Consider the following 18,934-nt stretch of genomic DNA (forward strand, 5'->3'; position numbering starts at 1 on the left):
CTTCAGCATTCGTGGGCACCAGCTGGTGTGGGAGGGGGCTCACTGAGCCCCAGAACCTGCCACCAGAGCAACGATGTTCTTGTGCCCCTGGCAGGTCCCCCATCTGGGGAGGGACATCATTAGGGGCTCTGCTGGGAGAGGGTGAGATAGCCCTGGAACCAGGAGAGCACCCAGGAGGCAGATGGCATGTTTGGCTGGATTGTGCTCCTCCATCTTCTCCACAGCCCGAGCTTTTGCAGCCAGAGACCCTCTACCTCCACGGCCAGCCTGGGCACCTCCCCCCTCCCACCGCACCCATTTATTTTCAGTGAGGAAAGCAAATGCAAGTGTTCATTCATTCCCCCTGCCATCTGCTCGTGGCCTCTCTCCCCCCTTTCTCCACGATACATGCCTGCCGCCTGCCCACACTTCTGCTCAAACTCCTGCTCTTCGTCTCCTGCTGGACCCCCCGCCCTGCACTGGTCCTCACCCACACGCTGTTAGAGCTCCATGGTCACACGCACAGCCAGCCTTGCTGCTGAGCATGTGCCTGCCCCCACGCACCCCCTGGCGAGGAGCCACCTCTGACACGGGGGTCACACCCTACACCCTCTCCCGACAGCTACTCTTGCTTTCACATGTTTGCTGGTCACACGCTCTGGTTCCCGAGGATTTCAGGCAGGGTCCACGGCATATGTGTATGTCATCAGTGTGGGAAGCAGTCTAACCCTCCTGCTGCTCCTCCAGGCAGCTAAGCTCCCAGAGAGCCTGGAAAAGGGGGTGGGGAGAGGCGTTCTAATCCTAATCTCTCATTAGGAGAAGCGCGAGGCATGTTGATGGAATGGAGGTGGCAGGCGGTGTGGACAGAAGTCTGGCCAGCTGACCCTGTTGCTGCCCCTTTCATAGGCAGGGAGTGAGGCAGATGTGGAAAGTTCTGGAACCCTTCTGCTTCTTGTAACACAGGGACACATACCCTGCTGAGGATTTAATCACTCCATGACCGGAACATGACTCTCTCTCTCTCTCTCTCTCTCTCTCTCTCTCTCTGTCACACACAAACACACACACACATACACACACACCCAGTTTATTTCAAACCTTCCTCCCTTTTGGCTCAGTTCCCAACTGCCTGTTAAGTGCTTTTTTCCTTCTTCCACTAGGAAAAATCCTTTCCATCCCTTATGATCCCACTCAACCGACAGGAGCCTTTCTGGTTTCCACTAGGCAGAGGCAGAGGCCCTCTCCTCCATGCTCTTTGTACACACCATTATTACAAACACTTAAGCATCGAAGTAATTTACGGATTCTTCCCTTTACCAAACTGCGAATTCCTCAAAGGCATGGGGTGTTTATTATTTGTCCTTGAATTCTTAGCTGGGAACCCAGCACACAGTTGGTATTCAATGAAACTTGCTGAACTGAACTGAAGCAGGAGTTTGGGGGGGTGGTGTGGAGCATCAGGCAGTCTTCACCCTGGGGAAGGCCAGGAGAGAATCCCAGCTGCTCTAATTCTTGCCCTTCTGTGAACTTCTACATGGTCTGTAGACCATTCCAGACTATTTGGCTCTCTGTTCTCTGTCCTCGATACAGCCCTTCCACTGTTCGGTGTGTACATTGCTTCTCTCCAGCTTTCCTTGGCAAGAACAGCAACTGTTCCGTGTCTTTCCATGCCTGGCTCAGCACTGGGCAACTAGAAGACCCTTGATGATTTGCCATCTGTGGGTTGAAAGAACCTGGAACTTTGGGCTTCAAATATAGCTATCAGATTTCTGGTCTGATTTTAGGAATAATTTTTCATAAGGGCTGTGAATTTGGGAGAAACTCACCAAGAAAACACTTTGGAATAGTTTCCTAGGAATTGCTTAAGAATAGGATCCTTTCTCATCCATCTCCTAGGAGCAGTTATGAGTTGGAGGGTGAATGGCAAGATGACTTGAAGGTATTATGCTTAACCTGTTTACATTGTCAAATTCAAGCAGGGCGTTTTTCATAGTACTTTATTTCCTCTGCTGTAAAGCGTGTTGAAATGTGAAAATTTTCACAAAGTTACTGTGAACTTCGAGGGGAATAGATACATGTACAGGACACACACATACATGCATACCTACTTACACACACATATATGTAGATGCATCAGCAATGAGGGAACGAACCTGCGCATGGAGGAAGGGGCTTCCTTAAATCCACGGGAAACCAGCATATGGTGTGTGTGGGGTGGGGTGGGGGCCGTAAAGCCAATTTAATTCTAGTCTCCTCTGGCCTACAGCGGCTGGGAGCAAGGGAGGGATTAGACTATTCTAGATGGGGCATGGGATGATGGCGATTGTGTTGCTTCTAAAACAAAACAGTTCAGAATTGTAGGAGCAGGGGACTGACCCCTCTCCCTGGGAGCCAGGAGTCATGCTCCCCTGAGGGCCTCGTCACAGGGGCTGAGGTTGCCAGGCGTGAATAAGGTGGGGTGGTGGGGTGGTGGTTGTGGCAGCGGGGTGGGGGGACTCATCCAGGCCACATGACCAGGTTGCTTACAACCACATTAATGTATTGACTCTAAGCAGGAGCCTTGGAGAAACCAGCTGTAGCCAGGAAGAATGAGGCAGTTGTATGGGAGAAAGGAGGCTATGATAAAACAGGCCCTATTTTTTTTTTTTTTTTGTAAATTAGTAAAAGAGAAAGGTGAGAAAGTATAATGGGAATTTCTTGAAGTTAGGGGCCAAACTTAATCTAATTTTTAAAAAGACCTCTGGAATATTTCCCATCCTAACTTGAGAGTCAACACTGTGTGTTACTCATTTCTAGAACATGCAGCCCCTTCCCGACACACATGCAGGAATGGATGAGGGAGCGGGAGGCTGTGAAGGGGCAGCATCCCCGAGAGGAAGAGGGAAGGGGAAGGTGAGGGGAGGCAGCCCAGCCAGCCCCCAGGCTCCTCTTGCAGACCAGCCGAGGCACTGCCCCGGGCCAGGCAGGGAGGGTGGGGCACCTCCGGGGGAGGGGCAGTCCGTACAGGGAATAAATTACTTCAAGGGAAGGGGTCATATTTAGGACTTGCTTTGCATTAGAGCACAGTCTGAAGAGGGAGCTGTAGGCTCGGAACATGAGTGCTAGAGGGACCTCGGAGGAACATCTTATTCACCCCTCCATTTCCAGATGTGGGAATCCCAGAGCAAGTAGGATCAGACAGCAAAATGGGAACTGTATCCTCAACAGGGCTCCCAGAGGTTTCCCACTGGTGCTCACTCGTCAGCCCCCAGCCTCAGGGCCTCTGTACCTTGTGCCTTCAGACCCTGCAGGAGAGAAAAAACACCCATGCCGCCCACGGCTCTCTCAAGTCTGAACCTAATGCTGGTTCCTTGACCTTGGAAAGTCAGATCAGAAAGAGGGTGAGGAGGACGGCTGGGGCCAGCTGTGACCTCCACCAGCCACCAGGTGTCACCGATGTGTCTGAGAGGCAGAGGCCAATTTGCAATTGTTGAAAGAGGCTTCTGGGAGATTTCCAGGTGCTCCGCCCACCCACCCCCACACACCCACACACACACTGTTTCTCAGGAACCGCCTCCCTGGGGGTGGGAACCATTGGGCCATCCACACTGACAGAGAACAGATGGCGGGGGCGGGGCTGGTGGCCTGAACACTGTGTTCCCCAAGGCATTAGCGTCTTGACGGGAGTTAGGCAAGGGGGGCCTGCAGGTCCGATCTTGTACCCAGCCAGGCCCATCTCTGGGCTCTGACTCCCACCCAGCTGATTCCTAGTTCCTTGAACCATTCTTCTGCTCCTTGGCTGTCCCTCTCTGCTCTTACTCTTGGCATATAGAGACTCAGGCAGTAGGGTGTGGGCTGTGTTCCCCCAGAGAAGGAGGAGGGGTGCCCGACTCTTCACTGGCAAGATAGCCACATGCTGGCCTTTGCAGGAACCTAGCTTAATCTAATTTTTAAAGGTCATTCCCTACCATCCTTTCTGGAGAGCCCAGGCCAGCAGAGTACCAGACCAATGTCTGGTCCAGGGAACAGGGTGGTGGAGCGGCAGTTTTGGAAGGAGGGATCCTTGGAGGAGGCTACCTCTGCCCACCGAGGAGGCATCTCCAGAGGGGTTTCCCAGCCTCACCTTCAGGCTGCCCCTGACCATCTTCTGTTTGCCATAGCCAGGACCAAGAATCCAGGTGCACTCCAGAGAGAAGGGTGGAGGAGGAGAGAGGCGGGGTAGGAAGTCCTTAGACACACATCTGTGCTTCCGGGGCAAAGGGAGACCAGATAAGGCCAGATGTTTGGGTGTGCAGTGGGTATCTTTGAACTGGGTCTCACTCCAGAGGCTGCAGGCTGCAATAGAGTGTATGTCTTTTCCCTGCCTCAGAAAGGTGGGATGAGAAGGGCAAAGCTGGGGGCAAGAAAGGGAGAGAGAGAGAACTGATGGTGGGCACAGGTGCTTGAGCTGCTAGCATTCAAGTCTGGCCAGAAGGAGATCCAGGAGCAGAGTGAGAGCCTAGATGATCACAGACTGCAGGAGGCGGAAGCACATCATGAGGTCCAGCGGGATGGGTGGCTTCAGATGGTTCCCGTCCAGCCGCAGGTAGCGCAGGTGTGGCACATTCTCCAGATCGGAGGAGAAGTCATGGAAGGCAACTATGTCATTGGGGCAAATCTGGGTCCCGTTGATTTCTACGGAGAAAGAAGGTGAGAAGTCAGCAGGTGAATGGGCTGGTCAGGATAGAAAGGGGCTGGAGGCAAAGGATGGCAGAGGAAAAGGGGGTGGACAACTGAGAGTAAAGTCTCTAGAATCCTCCTCTTTGGAACTGGCTGACTTCGGAAATGAGTGACAATGGATGGGTGAGTCACTCCAACCTCTAGGCTCAGTTTACTCATTTGTAAAATGAATTAAGTTGAAATTGTTCTGATCGGAAATTCACTCCAGGAGAATCATGGAGGAAGTAAACTTTGAGCTGGGATAGGTAGGATGACAACAGGTGGAGACCCAGGGTGGTGGTAGTGGTTTCTGACAGAGGGACTTTTTTAATGAAGTTGTGGAGGCAAAAAAAGCTCATGGAAAGGTAAGTTGTGGCCAAATCATAGGAGGTTTCAAGTATTTCACTAAGAGCTGGGGCTTCACTCTCTAGACCTAGTAATGGTGTTGAGCAGGAGGTGATGTGATCAGGTTTATACTGTGGAGATATGAATCTAACTACAGTGTACAGAAGAAATGGAGTGGCATGAGATGGGAGGGGATGTGAGAGTCACTCTGGACATGAAGATGGACAGAGGATGGCTACATTAACTGACATAGGGATGACAAGAAGAGGTAAGGGGATCGGGGGAGGCACAGGATAGGGGGTCCCCAGGGACCCAGTGAGCCTATTGATTCTAAAGTGTCTATGGTCCTGAAATTCCATTTTCTCTATTGCTTCTTCTTAGATAACATCAGTAAGGCCAGATGTTCTTCTAAATGGATTTTTTTCCTCCCTAAACTTGGCCTCATTTATCATCTATAGAGTTTTAAAAAAAATCTTTGGAGTAGCAAAAAGAACCTGGCATAGGCAATAGAAACCTTGGATCCTAGTCCTGGATTTTCTGCTTATGGGTGTCATGACTTTGGGCCATCACCTTTTCAGCCTTTATCACCTTCACAGTCAAATCTGTAAAATGGAGGGAGTGGTACCTGCACTATCCATCAGATGTGAGGATGTGGGGAAGGCACTTTGCAGACTGTAAAGGACAGTACAGGTCATAGCTGAGAATGAAATCATTGCACTGCCCTGGGTCCCCCTCAGCCCGTTCTCTCTGCCCAGGACACAGGTGGCAGGTAGGTTGGGGTCGGACACACGCAGGTGGGGTGTAATTTTTCTGACTTTAACTTTGGAAGGCTGAAGATATCACCTAGGCAGCCTGGTCTCCCACAATTTGGTAGAGACCTGTTAGCCACTTATTACCTGAGACATGCTTTCTGTCTGTATTTTAGCCTACATAGCTTCCTGGGGCTAATGTGTTCTATCAGTTTTCTACTGCAGGGTAACTTTAGGCCACTTTTCTCTTTTCCTGAATTTGTTTGTCTAAAGATTTAAAGAAACCGTCCTCTACCTACTTCTTATAACCATCCCAGATCAGCAAACAGGTCTGTTCACCCACCTATTTGTTCATAATTGCAGAAACTTCAACCAGCTCCTTCTCATCCCCTGGGTTGTAAACTCAGGATTCCTAATATTATCTTGGGAGCCCTTTTCTTTCCCCCTGACCCTTTCATTCATTCAGCTGCTGCACTGCTGGTGTGAAGGTAGCCTGATTTTGTTCAAGGGCCAGATAATATTCTCTCGTTTGTTTCTAAACTCTTCCGCTGATACCATGGTCAGGGCTGACATTTTTGACTGAAATGCAGACCTGTGGTTCCCAGCCTCCATTCCTGGGCTGCCATCTATACCTCAAGCCTAGAACCCTGTAAACATAGCTTAGGCAAATTCTCCTTTACATACACTGTCTAATACAACTTGAAGGTAGATTCAGAAAGCACCAGCATGCAAGCTTTTTTTTTTTTTTCCTGGCTGCCTCATTTTTACCAGTTGCATACTGTGCCAGTTTGAATGTATTATGTCCCCCAAAACACCATTATCTTTGATGCAATCTTGTGTGGGCAGACATATTAGTGTTGATTAGTTTGTAATTCTTTGAGTGTTTCCATGGAGATGCGACCTACCCAACTGTGGGTGATAACTCTGATTGGATGATTTCCATGGAGGTGTGGCCTCGCCCATTCAGCGTGGGCCCTGATTAGTTTACTGGAGCACTATATAAACTCAGACAGAAGGAGCGAGCTTGCTACAGCCAAGAGGGACACTTTGAAGAATGCACGTAAGCTGAGAGAGTAGCTGCAGATGAGAGACAATTTGAAGACAGCTGTTGAAAGCAGACTCTTGCTCTGGAGAAGCTAAGAGAGGACAAACACCCCAAGAGCAACTGAGAGTGACATTTTGGAGAGAAGCTGAAGCCTAGAGAGGAACGGCCTGGGAGAAAACCATTCTGAAACCAGAACTCCAGAGGAGACCTCAGCCACCTGCCTTCCAGCTAACAGGGGTTTTCCGGACACCATTGGCCATTCTCCATTGAAGGTGCCCTATTGTTGATGTGTTACCTTGGACACTTTATGGCCTTAAGACTGTAACTGTGTAACCAAATAAACCCCCCTTTTATAAAAGCCAATCCATTTCTGATGTTTTGCCTTCCTGCAGCATTAGCAAACTAGAACAGATTTTGGTACCAGAAGTGGGGTGCTGATGCATTTGCAAATACCAAACAAACATGTTGGACCGGCTTTTTAAATGCATAAGGGGAAGGTTCTGGAAGAATTGTGAGAAGCCTGATAGAAAAGGCCTAAACTGCTTTGAAGAGATTGTTTGTGGAAATATGGACTCTAAAGATACTTCTGAAGAGGCCTTGAACAGAAATGATGACTATGTCATTGCCAACTGGAAGAAAGGTGATCCTTGTTTTAAAGTGGCTGAGAATTTGGCAAAATTAAGTCCTGGTGTTGGATGGGAGGCAGAAGTTGAAAACGACAAGCTGGGATACTTGGCTGATGGGATTTCAAAACTAAAAGTTGTGGATATAGCATGGCTTCTCCTTGCACCTTATAGTAAAATGCAAGCAGAGAGAGATAAACTTTGAACTGAACTCTTGGGTTCAAAGAAATCAGAAACTGATGGTTTGGAAAGTTCCAGGCTTCCAGGGGGTGGAATCCCAGAAGCTACAGCCAAGAGGGACACTTTGAAGAACACACAGGAGCTGAGAGAGGAACTGCAGTTTACAGAGATATTTTGGAGATAGCCTTTGAAAGCAGACTTATGCTCCAGAGAGGCTAAGAGAGGACAAATGCCCCAAGAGCAACTGAGAGTGACATTTTGAAGAGAAGCTGAAGCCTAGAGAGGAACATCCTGGGAGAAAGCCAATTTGAAACCAGAACTCCAGAGCAGATGCCAGCCACGTGCCTTCCCAGCTAACAGAGGTTTTCTGGACACCATTGGCCATCCTCCACTGAAGGTACCCAATTGTCGATGCATTACCTTGGACACTTTATGGCCTTAAGACTGTAACTGTGTAACCAAATAAACCCCCTTTTATAAAAGCCAATCCTTCTCTGGTGTTTTGCATTCCGGCAGCATTAGCAAACTAGAACACATAACCTTGAATATACAACTGCCTCTTCAAGTATACCTTTTACAGACTTTTTAAAACTAAGGCTTAGACTTGGGAAGAAGCTTCCTCCCACAGCTACTGACTTGTTCCACAGCCTACCAAGGATGTTTCAGAGTGGGCATTTAAATCTCTGTTCTGTTTTTATGAGGATGTCCAGGAGTATATTACATGGCTAACCAACCTATAGATCCAGAAGGCAAAGAAACCAAGGCTGATGGGAAGGGGTGGAGGAAGAAGAAGGGAATGCAAAAAATTAACATGCCTTGAAAACTTATTACCTGCCAAGCATGGTATACTAGATGCTTTATCTGTATTAAACTTTCCAACTTTGTGATGGAAAGTATTCTCACCATTCTCATTTTGTATTTATCAAGAAACTTCCCAGAGATCTTTTCAAGGTCGCACATACAGTTCCACAAATAGTAAATGGTCAAGATTTGAACGAGAGTCAAGTGCCTAAGGGACAGGGTAGAGGCAGCAAGGGTCTACATGTGCTGCCCCGGGCCCGCCCACCCCAGCCCCGCACCCACTCACTCTCAATGCTGTTGTTGTTGAGGTACAGGTGCTCCAGCTTGTTGCTGAAGGAAGGCACATTGCTGATCTGGTTGTGTGACAGGTGGAGCACCAGCAGGTTGGAGATGTTGAAGGAGTTCTTGGGGAGTCCCCTGTCTGACAGCTTGTTGTAGTTAAGCCGGATGAAGGCAAGATTGGGGAAGCCCTTGAAGTAGCCGTTAGGGATGGTTTCAATCTTGTTGCTGTCCAGGTAGAGCTGGTGAAGGGCAGTGGGGACCTTGGGTGGCATCTTTCTCAGGATGTTGTGGGCCAGGTTTAGCTGCATGAGGTTCTTGAGGCCCTGGAAAGTATCAGGCTTGAAAACACCATCACTCAGCCTGTTGTGTTGGAGATCCAAGAGCACCAGGTTCTCCAACTTGCTGAAGACGCCAGCTGGAATTCTGGAGATCTGGTTCTGGCTCAGCCTCAGCTGCTCCAGATTCCGGGGCAGGGCCAAGGGGACCTCTTCCAGCTGGTTCTTCTCCATGTAGAGGAACACCAGGCTGGGCAGTTTCTCCAGCACCCTCTGGTCCACCTTGCGGATTCGGTTATTGTCCAGGTTGATCCATCTCAGACCCGAGGCATTTTTAAAGGACTCCAGTGGGAGCTCAGAGATGAAGTTGTTCTGAAGATAGAGGTAATGGATGCGGGATGGAATGATGGGGACCTTGCGTAGGTTGCGGCTGTCACAGTAGAGGGCAGATGGGAAATCTTGGGGGCAGAAGCACTCCCGGGGACAGTCAGGGAAGACAGATGGAGGGCCTGGAGGGAGTGGGGGAGGCAGGTCAGTGGGCTCTGATGGCTCAAAAGGTGGAAGAAAGCTGGGCGTGGGCCTGGGTCTGGGTCTGGGCCTGGGCCTGGGTCTGGGTTGTGGTCGCCTTGTTAGCTGGCCTTGGGCCACCGAGGCCAAGATGAGCAGAAGTGGGAAGATCCAGCAGAGGAACGACCTCATGATCCAGGTGACTCACCTGCAGGAGGAGGCATAGGAGGCTGTTAGCCTGCTGGGCTCAGGTCTTTGCAGCCACATCGGCCAGGACTGGCTCCAAGGGAGATGGGGTAGTGCTCAAGGGACCTGTGGAAGCATCTCCTTATTTGCCTGTACCCAGTGGGTGAGGGAGTAACAACAGCTTGAGGCTCAGGAACCCCCGCCCAGAGGCCCCGCCACATAAGGTGTAAAGCCTGCTCTGCTGAGGGTGAGCCATCCCGACAGAAAGCACATTGGACTATAAGTCAGAGGTCCTGGGGCTGTTGGAAAGACCCTTAACCTCTCTGGCACTTGGTTTCCCCATCTGTATCATGAAAAAATCATTCCTGTCTTCCTAAGAGGGATGGTAGGATATATGAACTATGGAGTCCTGGAGTGTAAAATCTGGGAGGGCCCTTACTGGTCCTCTAATGTGATATTTTTCAAACTGTGCTACGTAGGGGCCCAAGTTTCTACAGAGCACCCCCAATCCTTTCCTGTGTCAACCTGAGCAGCTCTGTTTTTATCTGTTTTATATATTGAGGTTAGCCAGATAATTCATTTGGAAGAAAAGTTTCATTACTAAATATGGTTTGAAATCCACCACTCAAGCCCAGACCTATTGTTTGAAAAAACTGAGAACTAGAGGGAGGAATTGGTTTGCCAAGGCCTGGAAGCTTTTTAACACAGACCCAGGACAAAAACCTGGGTCTCCTTTCTTCCAAAGTAGAGCTCCTGGAGATCTTGGGAAGGAAGGAAAGTGCTGCAGACACCTGGATATCCATCCCTATTCTCTGATGCTTTGGGCTGCCCCTCTCCTTTGCTCCTGCACTTGGCTTAGAATGCTGTGCCAGTGTGGATATATTATGTCCCCCCAGAAAAGCCATATTCTTTAATGCAATCTTATTGCAGCAGACTGATTAGTCTGTTGATTAGGGTGGAAACTCTGATTGAATTATTTCCATAGAGATGTGGCCCCATCCATTAGGGTGGTTCCCTGATTAGTTCACTGGAGTATTTAAGTGAGAAGCTAAGAGCCGACAGACCCAGATGCTTGCTGATGCTGAGAGATGCTTGGAGATGCAGACAGAAGGACATTTGGAGATACTAAGCTAAGAGATGAAGTCCAGAGTTTGCCCCGGAGAAGCTAAGAGAGGACTCCCAGATGCTTAGAGAGAAATGCCCTGGGAGAGAGAAGCAAGGTCTCACAGGAGCTGCGAGAGAGGAAGCCATTTTGAAACACAACCCAGGAGCAAAGGACCAGCAGACGCCAGCCATGTGCCTTCTCAGCTGACAGAGGAGTTCCTGATGCCATCAGCTGTTCTTCAGTGAAGGTATCATCTTGTTGATGCCTTAGTTTGGACACTCAGAACTGTAAACTTGTAACCAAATAAACCCCCTTTATAAAAGCCAACCCATTTCTGGTATTTTGCATAACGGCAGCATTAGCAAACCGGGACAAGCACGCAAGTCTTAACCAGCAGGAGACATGCCAAGAATTTCTCCCCAGATGTGGAAACTCCAAAGAAAATAAATAGGGAAGAGATAAAGATGTAAGGAAAGCATTTTTAGTTCTTATGACCTAATATTGCTGATTCCCATATCCACTGAAGTTGGCGGTATTGAGGTGGGATATCAGGATGAACTTCCTGCTAGCCTCAGTGACATATTGGAATGGGGAGATGAAGCCTCCTTCAGGACTGCCTTTCCCATTGGCCTTTTAGAATATGGGTAACTGGAGAAGGTACTGTCCTGTGATATGTGGAGACAGAGGGAAGGATAGACGCCAGCTTGAGGGGTCTAAGAGGATCAGGTGAAATCTAAATCTCTTAAGGCTTGATTTGAATTCATGTTCCCCTGCTTCCTTACTGTGTGTCCTTGGGCACGTTACTTAGTATCTCTGTATCCTCATCTGTAAAAAGAGAACAAGACCTGCCTTTGCCAGATCGTTTTGAGGGCTTAAGGTAATGTATGGTAAGTTCCTGGCACATTTGAGTAATTAGGTCTGGTAGGTAATAGTGTTTTGTTTCATTTTGAAACAAGTGGGCAAATGGGGAAGTGGGAAGGTTTATCCACAGAAGCAATATTTTTAGCCAAGTGTGCAAGAGGGAGGTGGGGTGTTCTTATGTCCTGTCGAGGAGGGGCTGCCTCCTGGCCACCTGTTGATTTGGTATCAGCCCACACTTAGCAGATGGGGGAGCCTGAGACTGGTAGGGGAAAGGGGAAGCCCCTCTGAGATTCATCCCTCTGACGTCACTGCAGGGGCCATCATTTATCCAGGGGGAGATTTGGAATGTGGTGGACTCATGCAGAGGCTGGGATGGATGCATGGTGGGCCTACTCTTGGCTCCCAGGGTACACGTGGGCTCGAACATGGCCAATTCCAAATGGCTACCCACAGACACACTTGGCCTATCCCCTCCCTTCTCAGGATGAGCCGCTGGGATTCCAGGTGCTCATGGTAGCTGCACAGGCAAGTGGAAAGAGGAGCTCCAGGAGGGGCATTAAGAAACAGGGTTTCAATCCTCTGTGGCTCTGCTTGCCAGCTGGATCTCCATGCCCTGATGGATCCCCAGACAGGGTAGGGTGGTTCGAGTTCAACTGAAGCTGGGGAAATCTCAACAGTCCAGGCAGCAAACAGAAAGGGGCAGCTCTCACAGGTTTCCTTCCCTGGCCTGGGCTGGGCATGGTCCAGGGATGGGGTGCCCTGTACCCCCCTGCTGCAGACCATCTTCCATATGATACCCCTTCTGGTCTCTAACTAGAGCCCCTGTTTCCATATTGCCTCTTACAGTTGTGATGAGCATGGCCTCCTGCCCCTCCTGAGAGCACATATCAGCTTACACTCCTCCCTTGCTTGACCTAATGCCAGGCTTCTTGGGGTTATGATCAAAGGAAGACAACAGAAGCCTCTCACCAGCTGCTTAGTCCTGGGTCAGATGCTCAGGAGGAGTGGAATGTGGCAAGAAACAGGAAAAAGCAGAGTTTAACACCTGGATGGGCTGAGGGCGTCCCACCGTGCCTTTTGCACACATACATACACTCACACTCCTCTCCCCATACCATATATATAAGTAAACTCACATTCGCATATCATCTATGTGCATGTATGAGAGCCCTTATGTGGTACGCTGGATATGGGAAGGATGGAAAGGAGGGCAAGAAGGAGGGGAGAGACCATCCTGCAGCCTCTGTTGCTTCTCCACTCTAAGGTGGTCTCTTCCCAGACAGATGTCTCCAAGGGGGTCCAGGGGGTACATTTTCCCAGGGCCTCCTGTCACAAAGGGCATTGCAGTCAGATTCCAGTAGAGGAGAAAACCATCTCAAGGATACACTGAAAGGACTGGAAAGAGAAGATGTCTGTTGTAAAACTTTAAACTTAAGTCTTGTTGCCAGATGCCAGACCACCACTTCTAATTTGTGAACTACGAATTAATAGAAGTCCTGTAATTTTCTTGAGCGTAACAGTTATGTTGCATATAAATCAAGGGGTAGTTAAAGCATTAATATGTTAAAAACAAACATTTTTAAAAGCCCCATCTTTTGCAATACTGTTTTCTGTTGTTGTTGCATTTCTTTATCTTCTAACCATCCAGAAGACTCAATATAAGCCAGGATTCCCTCACTGTGTGAGAAGCCCTGGCCCGAGGAGGCTGCTCAGCACCAGCTGGAGTCTTCCTCTTTCCCTTCATTGCCCTTTCACCTGAAGCAGATAGCCGTACTGGACACCAAATTAGGCAAACAATGCTTGCCCAGAGTATCGAGCAAATGACTGCTCTGTGAGGCATGGTGACTCGGGCAACTGGCTCAGCTAGCGTGGGTTTCTGGGGTGGGTTTCTCAGGAGCTCCCATGTCTGCACAGGCCTGGTCTCCACTGGCTGGTCAGTGATAGCTCCCCCAGGGCACTCTTTCTCATCTACAGAAGATACACGCCCTTCTCCTCCCTGTCTCCAGCACCAGACCCCTGGGGAACTTGGCTTATCTTCCTACCAGAACTTCTGACCCTTTTACGTTCTAAACATCGAAAGGCCAGCCAAAGCCTTCCTGGAGCCAATAGGAGGTTCCCTAGGAAAAGCTCCTTGGAGCCTATTCCCTGGGGAAACTGGGTTGGTTCAAGTTCCCTTCTCTTTGCCCTGCAGCTGAATTAGAACCATTCTCTCTGTGTGTGTATGTGTGCGTATGTATGTGTGCGCGTGTGTGTTTCTTTTCTTACGAAAGCAGCGTTCATTTCTAAGGCTTTTCTCATCGGGCAATGCCCCTCCCTGCTGCAGTTTGGCCTCTGGGGGAAATTTCCTACAGCACAGCAATTGCTCTGGCAATGCCCTGTGAGGTCACAAGTCTGAAACAAGAGTCTGTGAGGCAAGCCCCAGGTCCCCGGACTCCGAGGGAGTCATAGTCCCTCCCATAAAGCCCTGAAAGCCACACTCTCTATGTCTGTCTTCCAGAACCTTCAGTCCATTTATAAGTTCTCTCACAATAGATTGTATGTGGGGTTTTGGTGTGTATTTTTGTTTGTTTGTTTGTTTGCATTTTAAAATTTCATATGCCTGTTCAAGCACAATCCTTCCCTACCTCCAGCCTCCACAAACTTTCTACTGGGCCCCAGCTCAATCACTGAAAGTTTGTGGACCACGTACACTGATCAACTTTAAGCATCCCTTTTCTCCAGCACTGACTCTCAAGGAGATGCTGCTTCATGGAGGAGAAAAGCTGTTGCCTTACCCAACTCCAAATTCACCCTCTCCATTTAAGAACATTTCCTAAAAGCATTTCAAACTCCTATTTCAGTTCCAGCTATTGGAGATCTGGGCTCAAATCCTGGCTCTGACTCCTCTCCAGGCCCCAGGCTCCTTCCCTACATGGGGATCAAATGAGCTCACACATGTGAAGGTAGGTTATAGGGTAGAATATCTCTACCAATGGCAGAGGTTTTATTTTATTCATTTATTTGTTTATAAAAGAGCAGATTCTCTGGAGAGACTCTGATTTTTAGAATAAGATAGTCCTTTCCCCGAAGAATTTCATTCTTTTAAGATCAGAACACCCAGGACTAGGTGTAATATTTAGGCTCAGGGTAGGGCTGGGTTTGAGGTCCAGATGGGCTTGTGAAGTCATTAGGTGTGTGTTTAAGGATAAATGGCTTTGCTTAAAGAGTTTGGAATTGGGGCTGGTGGTTTAAGAGAGAAGTTGGGCTTGCCTCTCAGGATTAAGGTGAGATTAGCACCAAGGTCACTCCATACTTCTCTCTCATGAGATTTCCCGCCTAGTTGGCCACCCCTAATCCTCCATGGCTTGACCCAGCTGGCTGCCCTGCTGTGATGTAGGGGGCCACCCCCTGTTGCAAAGCCGTGCCCGTGGGCATCGGGATGGCCTTTTCTCTTCATTCCTTTCTTTCTGTTCTAAACCCAATTTCTAGATATTCTAAATGTCAATTTTTAAATGTCAATTTCTAAATGAAATGTCCCCTTTACTCTCTTCCTGATGCCTAGAAAGAAGTTGGAAGCAGGGAAAATCAGGTGGTCTCTGCCCATCTGAGGAGCAAGCCAGGCCCACCAAGGCTCTAGCTGCCCTGAGACCCTTCCAAGGCCCCCAGGAGGGCTGGTGTGGGCCTGGGGAATCCATGGAGTGGGTGTTGGGACGAGATGACTTCAACACACCACTGATGCAACTGCTCCTTTCCTGGGGGTCAGATCAGTGAAAGAGTGAGCCTGATTGGGAGGGTAAGGAGAGCATTGTGGTACACTAGAGTCTAGGGTTCTTGGCCCTGCCACCTCTGCCTAGTGATGTGACACTGTTATGAGCCTCAGTTTCTTTACCTATAAAATGGGGATTCCAAAGTCTTCCCTAAGTTCCTCACCCAGTTCTTGTCAGAAGCAAGTGTGATAAGCAACTTTAAAATGTGCTGCAGATCAAAAACAGCAAAAAATAAATATAACGCTATTAGAGAAAGACCATCTGTCTCCCCAGTGTCTACCACAGGCAAAGTATAAACAGAGTGAAGTTTTCTTTGGCCCTAGGCCACTAGTCCAGAAGACCAAGCTTTCCACTCTGAGGTATGGGGAAGAAGCAAGGATGGGGTGGCTCTTCTCTGACAGCCGTTATCACACCATCTCCTCTGGGCTTCCATCCCCTAGCATCTCCAACCTCTGACGGAAGTCAGAAAGAATCTGTCTGATGCCTTGGGTGGTATAGATCTGGGTCCTGACCCTAGAACTCTTCAACTTCTTACCTGGATAACCTCTTTCCTCCACTCAACTTTGGTTTCCTCATCTATGAAATGGGATGATAAAACCATCTAATCAGATTGTTTTGGGGTTCAATGAGTTAATGTGCACAAAGTGAATGCTCAGTTAATGTGAAGCTATTGTTGTTGTTGTGCTGCTGTTATTATTATTATTATTATTATTATCATTATTATTTGAAATGAGGTCTCTTGCTCTTTGGCCTGGCTAGAGGGCAGCCCCACTCTCGGGAAGGCAGAGATCCTTGCAGCATTGACTGGCTCATTGACTTCCCCAGCTCTTCCACACTGAGCCACTTCCTCCCCTGTGCAGCCTGTGAGACCACACTTGGGTCCTGGAGAGACCATAGGACATTCCATGCCTGTGGGGAAAGCTCACTCCCTCCCTCCAACTCACTCACCCCACCCCCAGGAGCTGGTGAGGGGAGATGCTGGCCAGGGAAGGTGCCAGATCTTCTGTTCCTTGGCTGGCTGTGGAATCCCACTGCAATCCATGAATTCCCTCCCAACTTTCTGCCCTTGACTTTTTTTTTTGCCGCTTCCAGCCTTGAAACACTTTCCTCACATGCCCAGTAAATGGGGCTGCCCACTGGGTAGGTGAATGGGGAGTGAAGGGCTTGTTGTTCAGTCCATCATCTGTGAAAGCCCATCAGAACAGAAAGCTGCTCAGCAGGAGGGGAGGGGATCCAGAAGAGAGGGAGAGGGGGCCTAGCACAGGGCTCCTGGGGCCCAGGGTGGGCAGAACAGCAGGTGAGCGATGTTGGCGCTATCCTGGGGGTTATCTTCCTTTCTGGGCTCAGCAAATGGCTCCCAGTGCCTGCAAGAAGGGAGGGGCAGAGCTCACAATGGAGTGTCCCTGGACCTTCAGGTCCTCTCTTCCATCCCGGTTGCCCCTCCCCAAAGAATCAGTGGCCCATTTTCGGGCCTCCTGGAGCTCCTCTATCAGATGACCCTTTGCCCATACAGCCCTTCTTCTCAGCTAACTCGGCCAGGAGTCCTGGGCTCCTCAGTCACAGCAAGAGTCTTCCTCATGTCTCCTGGTGCAAGTTCCCATGCCCTTCCCGACCGTCAGAATCCCCTGAAGTACTGAAACGCCAAAAGATTCCTGGGTCTCGATTCAGTATGTCTGGAGTGAGGGGTCCAGACATCTGTCTTTTTAGCAAGCCCTCTGCCCTCCTGCTTTCTGCCAGGTGATTTTGAAGATCAACTAGGTTTGGAAGCACAGATCTAGCCCATATCCCGCTTGCCTTGGAACCTCACTCTCTACTGTTGGAGTATGGAGTATGTTGGGGATGGGGGGTTGGGGAGATGGGAAGGGCCCACCCATTCTGCTGCCCACTTTAGTTTCCCCCCTCCCTGACAGCTTGAGGAGCTGGCATCATTTTTCTTTACTAAAAAGGAACCCTTGCCAACCTGAATGCTTGTGATAATTTAGAAATGGCTTTAAAGATAGATGTTTTCTGGCTGTCTTAGAAAAAAGAAAACATGAATTGTCCCCCAGAGCTTGGAATTAGGACCACCAAGGCTTGGAAGCCGGGTCACTTTCCTCCCTTTCTTTCCAAGAGCCAAGTGGTTTGGACCTGTGAGACAGAGAAACCCAGAGCTGTGAGGAAGATACTGTGAAGGTCTGAAAGCCACTATTTCTCTCTCCTGTCCAATTAAGCTCTAAAGGATGAAGAAATCCTTTTGGCTCTTGCTCTTACTCGTCTCCTCCCTGCACAGCCTGGACTCAGGGCACATGACTTTCTTTTTGGCTCTGCCATCTCAGCGGGAAGACGCACTTTCTTTTTGCTCTTACAGCTGGGGAGGTGTGTGAGAGGGCGAGACAAGATGGGGCGGTGGGAGTGGGGGCGCGGGGGGGTGACTGCTGGTGTCTATCCCCGTGAGGTCTAGCCCTGCATGCCGGAATCAGTCAGAGTGGAGGGGAACGGACAGGATGCCTTGACTTAGGGTGCGTATTTGTGCGTGTGTGTGTGGGGGGGGTGATGGTGAGGTGCAGCCTCTGCGTGATTATGCGTGTGTGTGTGTGTGTGTGTGTGTGTGAGAGACAATGTGTGAAAGGTGGAGAAATAGATTCTGGAGTCTGGTTTCTATGGAAACAACTGATCTGTAGAAATTCTGTGTGCAGCATAGCTCCGTGCTACAACAAACCTCTGTACCAAGAAAAGTTTAACTTTTGTAGTAAGCAAATAAAGGAGTCTAGAATGGTAATGATGACGAGGAGGAAGAGGCTATAGGAAGGAAATGTGCAAGACTGAACTTGAGTTCATTTGCAAGGAGGAAAAGGTGGAGGGGAAAGAAGGAAGGAAGGAAGGAGAGAAGATAGAGACTAGATCAAAAACTTAGGTTGGACAGAGAGGGTGGAAAATTGCTGGAGGAAGGATTGTTCCATGACTCCTACCCAACTCCCGGCTGGGCTTACCTGAACACACCTGCCTCTCCTCTCTGCTCTGGGTTTAGTCCTGGGAAGGCTCCCTCCTCTTCCTCCCCCACCCTTCGGTGGAGCTGTGGTAGCAGAGAGCCAGCTACAACTTGTGAGCTCCTGGTGGTGGTGCGTGTGTGCTTGTGTTTGCCTGATTTTTCTTCCACCAGATCCTACTGGGGTGGGGAGGTTAGGTTAGGGGGAGGGAGGGGAGGAGAAAGGGAGGGGAGGAGGGAGAGAGCAGAGGAGAGAGGGAGGGAACTTGGGAAAAGAGGAATGACAACAATAAAGTCTTTATTTGGCAGCCAAATCTCCCAAAGCCTTCATCCACACACCATGCCCACTAACGGACTCGTTTCTAATAACATTTCCTTCTGCTGCTTCTAGAGGGGGATTGTTTGACCCATGTTTGGAAAACAAGCCAAATTAACAGAGGAAAAAGGCATGAAAAGCAGCCTCTGTGCAAGGCTGGGGCTGGATGTCTGGGTCCAGTGCTAGCCTGTTTATCCCCTCTTCCCAACAATTGCCTTGCTTCTGATGCCCACTACTCCCCTTGTATTAAATTCCCAAGTTGGTGAGGGGTTTGGGATGTTCCCTCTGAGCA

The 18,934-nt window shown here is 49.4% G+C and overlaps 1 protein-coding gene and 1 long non-coding RNA gene across 4 annotated transcripts in view; one reads left to right on the forward strand and one right to left on the reverse strand.

The window, feature by feature from the left end:
• LOC119526120 overlaps positions 1–18,934 on the forward strand; it is a 63,103-nt gene that overhangs the window by 16,072 nt on the left and 28,097 nt on the right. The window lies entirely within an intron of this gene.
• LOC119526116 (proline and arginine rich end leucine rich repeat protein) lies at positions 1,962–18,485 on the reverse strand. 3 transcript variants are annotated; one of them, XM_037825006.1, is made up of 3 exons: positions 18,341–18,485; positions 8,686–9,671; positions 1,962–4,632 (listed from the first exon to the last, which is right to left on the reverse strand). In XM_037825006.1, the coding sequence occupies exons 2-3, from the start codon at positions 9,653–9,655 to the stop codon at positions 4,457–4,459; spliced, it is 1,146 nt and encodes a 381-aa protein (XP_037680934.1). In that variant the 5' UTR covers positions 9,656–9,671; positions 18,341–18,485; the 3' UTR covers positions 1,962–4,456. The 3 variants fall into 3 exon arrangements, with proteins under 3 accessions (XP_037680934.1, XP_037680933.1, XP_037680935.1); XM_037825005.1 differs by having other exon boundaries at positions 18,331–18,485; XM_037825007.1 differs by lacking the exon at positions 18,341–18,485 and adding an exon at positions 9,672–9,702 and having other exon boundaries at positions 8,686–9,465.

The sequence above is a fragment of the Choloepus didactylus genome, chromosome 2 (assembly GCF_015220235.1).
Source record: "Choloepus didactylus isolate mChoDid1 chromosome 2, mChoDid1.pri, whole genome shotgun sequence".
Classification (NCBI taxonomy): domain Eukaryota; kingdom Metazoa; phylum Chordata; class Mammalia; order Pilosa; family Megalonychidae; genus Choloepus; species Choloepus didactylus.

Coding starts and splice junctions, on each gene's coding strand:
- LOC119526116 (XM_037825006.1), bottom strand. CDS start 9,655: ATGAGGTCGTTCCTCTGCTGGATCTTCCCACTTCTGCTCATCTTGGCC. Junction 4,633..8,685: donor CAACAACAACAGCATTGAGA/GTGAGTGGGTGC, acceptor CTTTCTCCGTAG/AAATCAACGGGACCCAGATT.